Source organism: Sinohyriopsis cumingii, chromosome 11 (genome assembly GCF_028554795.1).
Source record: "Sinohyriopsis cumingii isolate HCF-2022 chromosome 11, ASM2855479v2, whole genome shotgun sequence".
Lineage (NCBI taxonomy): Eukaryota > Metazoa > Mollusca > Bivalvia > Unionida > Unionidae > Sinohyriopsis > Sinohyriopsis cumingii.
In genome coordinates, this window is record NC_142971.1 from 65,619,116 (window position 1) to 65,630,422 (window position 11,307).

Below are 11,307 nucleotides of genomic sequence, written 5' to 3' on the forward strand. Positions count from 1 at the left end.
TTGCTTCATCAGACTAAGTTCAAACTGAATTCAATATCACTGCTTATGTTGTCAAATATATTCTGTTTCTAAGTCATCAATGATATAAACAATATGACACCACAGGTTAGATTTTTAACCTGTCTTATTCATTAGCGAATAATTTACACATAATATGTATATACAACACAGATTAATGATATTTTAATACATACAAATTCATAAAACTGGATCTTAATGATACGTACATCTCTATCTCAGGAATTTATGAATAAATAGAGATAAACAGTTTTATTAATATTTTTATTATGTATAATGCAAATTTTTGAAAAAATATAAAAAATAATATACATATTTTTTACATTTTTAAAAAAATATGCATTATACATAATAAAAATATTAATAAAACTGTATATCTCTATTTATTCATAATTTTTTTAGATAGAGATGTATATTTATCTTTAAGATCCAGTTTACATGTATATATTAAATAATATATCTTGATTTATTATATGCTCATCTTTTTCTCCGATAACTTTACGTTGTCAGAATCATTCAGTATTTTACGATATTGCATACCTTCATATTGCATTCATGTACATAATGTAACTACTTTCTAATGTAAACCAACAATGGACACAGACGCCAGCACTTTTGATTTGTTAACAAATCATGTACACACGCGTAGTAGACGCTTTACATTTTGGTTGATTAAATTTGTTTCTGAATGAAGTAAAGTAGATATTTAGTGGATTGCCATATGCCAGCTGCTTTGGCAGATTCCGCGTTAACGTTTTTGATACAATGTTTTCGGATTTAGGATAGCTATTACAGTAGACACCAGTAAGGGTCCTTACAAATAGCATACAAGTAACAAGGAATACATTGTCTTCTCTAGCTGGCAATAAGAAGGGCAAAAAATATATACTTACAGTTCTGGTTCTCAATCTTGATTACACATTTCGAAATTGTACTGTTATTTCGAATATAAGGGCAATTACATCCTCCTTACTGCACTCAAATTGAAATAAGCATTAAATTCCATAGTGTCTTCTTGATAATTGCAATTGAAAGACTTCATATTTTTCCAACATTATGATTTCAAACATTCAACTACAAAAACAGAAACACATTTGCAGATGTCAATATGCTTCTCCCTCACTTCTTCAATCCGATATATTTCATGTGGAATTGTCACATATAAATCCAGTACATAATCATGAAATTTCGCAGAATCGACAAAAATATTAAAATCTATTTATTCCAAATCAAATGTAAAAGTTGTTGCAATGCGCATTCATTCACAATATGACTAAAAATTTAAATTTTAACTAGACACCATTTTCTTTCGAAAGTTATGTCGAGCACGCAACTAAATTAAAATTTATCTGGGCGGAGTTATGTGTGCAGTAATAACGTTGTTGTTGTGTAATGATGAATCTGCGCTTGTGTATTTAGTTTGGAATATGGCATACATTCAGTTACTTTGTTTCTTGAAGTGTATTTTGTTAATATAATTAAGCACTAGGTAGAATAAGAAAATGAGCATATAATAAAAAGGTTACTGTATTTGTATGTGAAAATATGAACTTGTCCGATGAATATACATGTACGTACTGCACTCCCAAGGCCATGCAGTAGTTACATCCAAAATAACTTGTTCATATTCTCCAACAAAAATGTTGTAACCTATAAATATTATTGACGAATGTTCAATATATGATTATTAATAAGAACTCAATTAATATAATAAATAAATATGGTGTGCATATACTTATAATCAAGTATTTTATAAATAATTAATCATAATTTAAAAGAATTAATTTAAAATAACATTTCATTTTTAAAGAATTAGTAAATTTATTTTTATGATATTAGTTTATAATTTCACTAATTAAGTTATTCTGTAAATTAGAATAATATAAAAATATTCTTAACTAATAGTAAACAGGGGACATAATTATAAAAAAAAACTAATAAATGTCATACAGTGTTTTGGAATTTAAACCTTTTAGATATACCGTATTAAGACGGTGAATCCAACAGGTTTTCTTTAGCAGACATTCCATCTCAGAATCAGCTATAACAATAGGTTGAAAGGAGAAATGCTGCAAAGTATTTGGAACTCATGTTAAAATGTGCCGCAACATGAGATAAAAATGATTGATCAATATAATTTTTTTTATGTCTGATCAATGTTGGTTCATACGTTTAGATATTGTTGACTGGTTTGTCCAATATATTGGATGACACATTTTTGGCATCTGATCAAATAAAGAACATTTGATGTTGCACAATTAGTATCACAACACATATTAAAAGTTTCTTTCACATTATTACTATTGAAAGAAGTATTTTCATTAGTAAAAGAACAGTGTGAATATCTAGGTATATTACATTTAGTTGATGATCCCTTTTCATATGATGGTTTTTCTAGTTTAGAATTAGTTAGGAAATCTTTAGAATTTTTATTCTTTTTATAAGCAAGTGTAGGTTTGCTTTCGTGTAGCGATTTAACACTTGCTTCACATGATAATTTTAATAAATCCCAATATTTATTGATAATCTTACCTATATTAGGCAAACTTGGATTATATTCAATAAAAAAGGAATGATATCTTCTTTCTATTTCTGATTTTACATTGTAAAGATTCAAGTTGTGTAAGAGAAGATACTTTTTGGAAAGCGTTACTAATAATGTCAATAGGGTACTTGCTATTTAAAAATTTTAATCTAAATTCCAAAACTGTTTCAAAATTCATTAATCAATATATATATATATATATATATATATATATATATATATATATATATATGAAATGACTTTATGGTCATAAAATAAGTAACAGAATGGATAAAACCAGCACGTTTTATAAAACTTTATAAATAATTTTATTATCAAAGTTATAATTGAAAATGAGAGAGATGTAAGAGGAATTTAAAGCATTATGAAGTGAATCCAACATAATCCTGATCAAGTTCTATTACAGTTCAAAAGAATTAAAAGTTCCTTATAAATTTCAAAACCAGAAAGGTACTGGTGGTCCACCAAGAATCACGACATTAAGACAGCATTGTGCATAACTCCCTTGATTCATTTACAACAGATCCAGAATAATAGTACAGTCCAAATAATGAGCACTTTCAATTTCCACTGAACAGTCCAAACAAATGCTTTTCCTCTTAAATAATATCTAAGTATAACAAAAACACATCTGCAAGAACAAAAGAAATGAAAATGACTCCAAAATAGGAATGAAACTGATTGCTCAGTTCTCTCCTTATACATATACACTATTACACCTGTACTTCCTGGGTTCTTCCTCCACCATTAATACTGGATGCCATGCATAGCCTATCGTGTGCTGAAAACTGGCATTAACCCCAACAACAACAACACCTATATTTCACAATATACCCCATGTGATGGATCTTACTATTCATTTTGCCTTAAAACTGACCATTCAGGAGACCTTGCCCAACCAAGGGAAGTTACTGAATTCTTCTAGAACTATCCAAACCCCATCAGCCAATGAGAAATTAACCCAAAGTTGTCCAAATGCACCATTGTCTTTTTATTAAGATTATTATTAGCAGTTATCAACAAATAAATCAGCATCTATTTATAGATCTTATGTAATTTTTCATGCTTAACAGACTCTGGTCATGTAGGTTGTTGTTGTTGTGGGGTTTAACGCCATTTTTCAGTACACGATAGGCTATGCATGGTGGCCAGTATTAATGGTGGAGGAAGAACCCGGGATAACCCTGGAAAGAACCACCAACCCACGAAAAGCTACCGGCAAGCTTTCTCACATACCCACACTGGCTGGTCATGTAGGCAAAATAGAACTAAAGATATTGTGTACAATTTACAGCCATGAAAAAATATGAAAATTAGATAAAAGCATGTACCAAGAGTAAAAAAATATATAAATATACATAACAAAAGAATAACAGCAGAACATAAATTAATGATCATTTAATTACTACAGTGAACTGATTGGTCATAACCTGTTGCTTCTCATATAGTAGTCTAAGTATGGTCTGACCATTAAGACCTCATTTTCAAAAAATTTACATTTATATGGGTCAGAGGAAACCCAGACTAATGAAATAGATACTTTCATTTAAACATCTGAAGCAAATGTTTCACTTTGTATGTCACAGGGCTCTCAGACACATGAGTATCCAGGTCAAAATCATGAACTTCTCAAAGGACATGCTATTTGACCCATTACACATTTCGGTGACATGCAACATGACCCATTTTCTCTCAGGATGCTCATATTTTGGTCAGCCATGGCCAATCTGCAGAATAGCTAAAGGCTAGACTAAATTAAACTGGCAAGAAGCAAGTTTGACCAATGTAGAGATAGTTCTTATCATTGTAATTATCTTGTGAAAAGGACTACCCATCCAAAGGCTACTCGGACTTACTTCATAGATACACGTTTGTCTGTGTCCCCTCTCTCATACATACTGTATATGTACTACATACAATTATAATGTTGTCTGGGTGCTTTTGGATCAATCAGGATTCAGTCTAGGACTTGGCCTGATGGGATCAATTACCCATCAATGTAGTCTAGGTCTTGGCCAAGAAATTGACATCGACTACTACTTTTTCTTCAAGTCTGCTAGTGACTACATGAAAATTAGATAAAGACCACAAAAATGACTTTTTTTAAACAAAATATTTATGACTGCTCTAATAGCAATGTTATTTTGTACACAGTAAAAAAAACCATTCTTTTATAATCCAAAATGAAGATCTTTTATTGACAAAACAATGAATCCTGAATTATGTTGACTGTTCTGTAATACATAATTTACATACTACATTTTTTATCTAAATAAGTAAAGATATATTTCTCACTCTTAACACGAATATAAAGGCTACAAAGTCATCACAATGATTACTTTTTAATATTTGTCTTGCCTCTGAGTAATAATTTTGCAGCCACGCAGAATGCATTAACCATTCATTCAGGTAAGGGCTACACTGCAAGTATTATCATCTTCAGGCCAATTTGTAACTGCTAAATGCCAACTCGGTCATCATACAAAACAGTGCTACTCATTCCTAACACTCTTTTTCTGAGTACTGGTCTACGGTCTTGTGTTCAAAATAGCCCCACTTAATATACAAAATTGTATACATGTGCTGCAATATCTCTCAACCAAATTGTCATAGCTAAGCAGTGTGCTCATCTCATATTGCATTGCTTCAATTACATAAGTTTACCATTTATGATGATCGTTCTTTAACTATCAGTAACTGTACCAGCAGCAGCCAATTCAAGTACCAAGAGTGCATCACTTATGGGTTTCTATGCACCATCCTAGCAAAGCAGGATTTTTCTATGGGGCCAGTGACTCTTACTGTGTCAATGTCAAAAGAACATGCTTAAGTCTGAACTCTGCTGTTAATCCAAACATACATGTATCAAATATCTTGGATCCATCCCTCCCTCAACCATTTAAACTAGGTAATATCATGTTTCACACACACACAAAATAGCAACTGCCTCTTTCCTCATCTATCTGTGTTAGTAGTTTGTATTCATTTTCATCCGGCACACACTAACCTCTCTAACTGGATTATTTAATTTTGTAAGTGCACATAAAATCAATTCAACCAAATCCATCATCTACCAACAGTTTTCATGTGGGGTTTTTTATATACTGATTTCTTTCAGCATGCACTATTCTGTCTCTCTCATTCACTCATAGACACTTCTGGCTTGATTCTTGAAAAATGTATAATTAATTATATAAATGAAAGAAGACAATGAGAACATGATCTGCCTCTATTTCTGTTTTAACTATCTAATTGCATATTACTTCATGAAATGTAATTAAAAATGTAAAAATATGTTGATTATCAATCTTATTATTCATACATCACTCATGCAGAAAATTTGTGGGGTTACTGCAGTTGTTCGTTCACCACAGTGACTGTCAATATTAATCACCTCCTCAAAACTTATTTATCTCCCAAAAATGTTAACATTTGTCTATGGGGGAGACGAGTGGCTGAGTAGTCTAAAGCGCTCTCCATTACGGATCACTGCCATCTCACCTCCGTCTGCGTAGGTTCGAGTTTCGGATTCGGCCAATGTGGGTATGTGAGAAAGCTTGCCAGTAGCTTCTCGAGGGTCGGTGGTTCTTTCCGGGGATTTCCCGGGTCCTTCCTACACCATTAATACTGGCCGCCATGTATAGCCTATTGTGTGCTGAAAAATGGCATTAAACCTTACAACAACATTTGTCTATGACAGGTATGTGCAACTTCCTTTCAGTGCATATGCCAGATAAGCAATTTTGACAGCCTAGTCCTACAATGTAAGACATATCAGATGTTATTTGTTTTGGTCATACATACTAAAACCTTACAACAACATTTGTCTATGACAGGTATGTGCAACTTCCTTTCAGTGCATATGCCAGATAAGCAATTTTGACAGCCTAGTCCTACAATGTAAGACATATCAGATGTTATTTGTTTTGGTCATACATACTAATGCTCAAACAATGGCCTTGTGTCACATATTCGGATGTTGATTGACACTGGAACGAGCAACCAAATTTTCAAGAATATCTCACAAACTTGACAGCACATAATGAAGCATTCCCAGAAATTAAAGTTATATTGATTTAGGTAGACTCTGCTTACTCTAATGTCTATTTTCAAATAAATTAAAATTCTCACACAAGCAAATGGACATGTTTTCTAGTTTGGTTGACCTACATTTCAGAATGCAATGGAAATCCAAAATGTCAAAATTGGTTAAAAGGACTGTCAAAGGTCACTGGCCACATATATTGTACAAACATGTAATATCATAATAGTCATAAAAAAACACATTTGATATGTATGCACACCAAAAAAATATTTAATTAGGCTTAAAAGTCCGCTTTTTAAAATGAAAACAATTATTTGGCAACCTTCGTAAACAATCAGTAGTTTCTGCATGCCAAAAACAGATATCACATACATTTATCCCCTTTATTCAACCTAGCCAATCATGTGTTTAATTTGTCCATGTAAATACATGTATATAGGTGATACATCTTATGGTCATGCTTTTGTACAGCAAATATGGTGTACTGTGTTACATATGGATGTGACACAATGAAATAATTCTTTTTTCCTGTCCCAGAATTATGGTGAAACTTTTTTCTTCAAGGTTAGATGTCCCAAGACTTAAGAAACGAAATTATTTTGTGTTGAATTTGTGCCTGCCCCCCCCCATTGCACGTTACAATAAAATAGATTAAAAAAACACCTATTTGAAAATAAAATAAAAGAAACTACCCTTGCATTGTTATAATTTATTCCTTCTTTTTCTCATCATGTGAAATTATTGAGAAAAAAAACTATATCCACAAACTCCGTATATGCAGCAGATACCGGCTGGCTTATGCTTCCTTACTGTAGTATGTATCGCTTATGTCAGATAGGAAAATTGCAAAAGTTATGGAAATATCAAATGATTCCTTGAAGGCACCTGCCATTCACACATAATGCATTATAAGGTGCAAAACTGTATTGTATCCAGGTTAACTATATGATGATATCTCGCAAATGAAAATCATTATTTGCAATTACATTCACTGTGAGTGCAAATGTTAATCTTTTCTCTACCATGGATTACAAAAGCATTATTAAAGCAAGTTCTTGCTGTTTATACTATTTACCCTGCAAACATCAATGCCCATTTGTATCAATTATGATTACATATGGCAAACAAATAGAAGCCTGGGTGGTGAATAAACACAACTGGCAGCAAGCAATAAACTCATTGCTTAAACTTAACGACAGGACATCAAATACAAAGTTTATTTTATTAAAAATCAAACCAACCCAAGAAAATGACTTTGGATTCTTTTAATATTGCCGATTTTTTTTTAATAATAAAGTCTGCCAACACACGGAAGCCAAGTTTGGTTCCTTTGGATTCTTTTAAGTGTATAGATTTTTTTTAATAATGAAGCTTCTACTTAGTCTTCTGGGGATAAATGTACGTCATTTCTGAGTGGTGTCCTCTATAGGTGGGAAAGCATTGCTAAAGGGACGTAATAGCATTGTATACTTCTATTTTGAGTAATTACATTCTTTCTTCTTTACTCATTTTTTTATTCTTTTTGTGCAAGTGTAACTACTTGTAATCACATAATGCAAATCTGACATAAAAAAAGAAAAATGTTAGAGTATGGCCTGTGACCCTTAATATCTTAAACAAAATGAAGCTATCTAAATATTAGCATATTTTTTATTCGTTTCTAATCCGATATCAGAATTCATATCTTCCATCGCATTCCAATCAAATGAATAGAACATGAATGTATATCCATTTACTATTGTCAGATTTTGATTCTATCAGGATAAAACAGCAAAGAAAGTATATAATCAATTAGATTTAAATTTACAGAAGAGGGTTGATATGAGCTGCCAAGTGTGTGAGATACTCCTGAAAGTGCTACATCTTGTTCTCCTGTCAGTCGAATAAGGAACATGATACACAAGGCTATTATTTTGGCAGTAAGACATAGCACCAAAACAAAAATATCGTGTATACTGTAGGACTATTAAAAGCCATGCCCTATGGTGTAAATATCTATAAAAAAGCTAACACAGACTATTAAGCAATGGGTGGTACGTGGTCAAAGATAAAGTAAAGCAAAAGGTCAGTCAGAAGAGTAATGACGGGCAGAAAGAAGAAAAAGTGTGTCAGTGTACGTTTTCATCCCTTAATACTCAGACCAATCAGGCAACTATAGTGGAGATTAGATAATGAATCTCAACCGGCATAGCCATGAGAATCACTAGAACTTACTTGTAGCTGACTAGTTCATTAGAATGTGATTTTGGAATGCTCCTGTTTGTGAGTTACCAAGTCAGGAGCTTCTGCAATTTTTGATGGTAATTTGTTCCAAGTCCCTATTGTACATGGGAAGAAGTGGAACTTTAATCAATTTGTTGATACTGACTTTAATTGGAAATATGCAGATAACACCATGATAAAAAAATTAATTAATGAAAAGGTAAGGTCAATGAGAACCGTTAATTAATCAATCACAATTATCACTGTTAATTGCTTTGATTTTCAATCGTTTTTAATAAATATTCACAATGAAAATGCATTAGCAATCTGGTGACATTTATATTGGCGACAAAACAATACACGCATAATTAAATTACTGCATGTGGAGAAAAGATCTCGTTATTATGACTCCCACTTTAAGGATAAAGTCTGCAACTATTTTAAAGGTAAGAGACTACTGTTTAGTATTGAGACTTGACTACAGAAAGCAGCACTGCAACTTTCAAAATCGCGTGGAGAACTCTGAGTGTACAACTTACCAGGCTCCCGTATCGACCCACGGAGGCAGTCTGGTCTCCAAAGAGGCATCCTAGTCCCGTAGATCTGCTCCTTTTTACTGAATTTTCACATTTTATGATTGTACGCCAAAGAATGTCAGCAATCATCCAAACATTTTCGGTACAAACTGCAACCGGTGTACTCATAAAATTAACACCCAAGTGCCGATACCGGTGCTAAAATAAATTTCGTTCCCCTTGAAGTAGTAGAACGTTAAGCTCTGGTTCCTCGCCCTTGACCTGAAGAAAGGTTACAACAGGAAATAAATAAACGTATTTAATATTAATGATCTGTTAATTCTATGTGTTGCAAAATTGGTGAAAACATTAAAATCAGAAAAATATATAATAAGTCTAAAACGAAATTTAAAAAATAGTTTGTCTCTACACAAGTATTTTAGTGCATAAAATCACAAGAATAAGTTTAAAAATAGTATTCAAGACCTGTCCATCATCATTTAGATGAATACCGTCTTTTTCAAAGTACTCTAGTTTCTGCCATTGATGTTTCGAATGATTTTAGTACATATGCTAGCAAATATACCTGCTCTTAGGCAGCAATGAAAGTATTTACAAAACAACCAATCAGATCTAAATTATAAAATACGGCAGTCACAAACAAAGAATAAAGGAATGTAATATTTTATCAAAATAACGAAGCACTAATTATAATAGTATTTAAGTGACAATTATATTAGTATATATTCTACTTAAAACATTACTAAATAATGTGTGAAATTAAATTATTAAACAGCGTCGGTTACAGCGGCAGTAACAACAAAAAATACCTCTACTGCTTCAACCATGACAACAAAGACAAGGCAACAGAAAATATCAGTGTAAGGGACTGCTATCAACTCCACGAGACAGGCGAGACAAATCATTACCCTACTGCCCATCAAAGAGCCGAACTGGTTACTTTCATTTTTTATCAGTTCAAAGAGCGAGGACCGAATATTTTACATGAAGACCAACCATCTGCTGCACACCATACTGAAGATTTGAGGAACGTGCTGTATCTGACCAAAAAGAAAGCAATGCGAAGGGAGACTGAGCAAAATTAATCCTGAAAAGCTTTTGGTTGAAGTCTGAGGATCCAGGAAAAGAGGACCACTATGATATGGGAAATGATCACTCCAAGACAGACAAGTACAAGAATAAGCACCCCACCCCAGAGGGAGAGTTCAGCAACATAGGGAGCAATTCACGCAGACCCAATTAGCGAACACCCCCACCAATACACCCCAAAGAGAACGAATATTCCAACAGCCACCTCTTCTAACAATAACAACTCCTCAAGAAGTCAGCAGCCCTTTTAAGGGCTAAAAGAAGATATCAGTTTGCCGTAGGGTTTTCATTTTGATATAAAAACCAATTTTGATAATATCTACATAATTACAAATGTAATCCATAAATTTGGCCACAGTTCAAGATCAATTCTCGATTAAAACTACCTTGACCAAACTTTTAACTATTGGTGCCTGGAGCTGATGTTTATATCAATTTATTCCTAAGTATACGTCATTATGTAACCGTAATTGTATTCTAAATTTGTGATGGTTAGGAAAATTTAAAAAATGGTTTGTTTGGCTAAAACACAATTGGTCGTTAATGATAGCCGATACAGATAACTGGGCAGAATTTGGTCAATAGTACTTACATGGCGTTGCAGGCATGTCCCTTACAGCCGGTGTTTTCCTTAACGCGATAACGGGTTTAGGCCTCGATATCGGTTCTGACAAAACCTACTACGCTATTGTTAATCTGGGAGGATAGTTCAAGCAACAATATCCGAAGGAAAACCGGAACAGGGAGGTATCATAAAGGGACAACAAAGGGAGCGAAAAACACAAACGCAGACCAGACCGCCACCAAGCATCCCCATTACAGAAGCCAGGCTTCAATAACTCCTCCAAGACTTAATCTACCCCCAGCATCAA

The 11,307-nt window shown here is 33.1% G+C and overlaps 1 protein-coding gene across 3 annotated transcripts in view; it reads right to left on the reverse strand.

The window, feature by feature from the left end:
- Positions 1 to 9,499, reverse strand: part of LOC149788596 (glutamate receptor-interacting protein 1-like) — a 101,902-nt gene extending 92,403 nt beyond the window's left edge. For all 3 annotated transcript variants that reach the window (XR_016424177.1, XM_089974648.1, XM_089974647.1), the window contains exon 1: positions 9,350 to 9,499. Coding sequence is in view for 2 of the 3 variants with exons in the window: in XM_089974648.1 (XP_089830774.1) it covers positions 9,350 to 9,398 (49 nt within the window). In the remaining variant the exon portion in view is untranslated. The remainder of the gene's footprint in view (positions 1 to 9,349) is intronic.
- Positions 9,500 to 11,307: the final 1,808 nt, after the last annotated feature.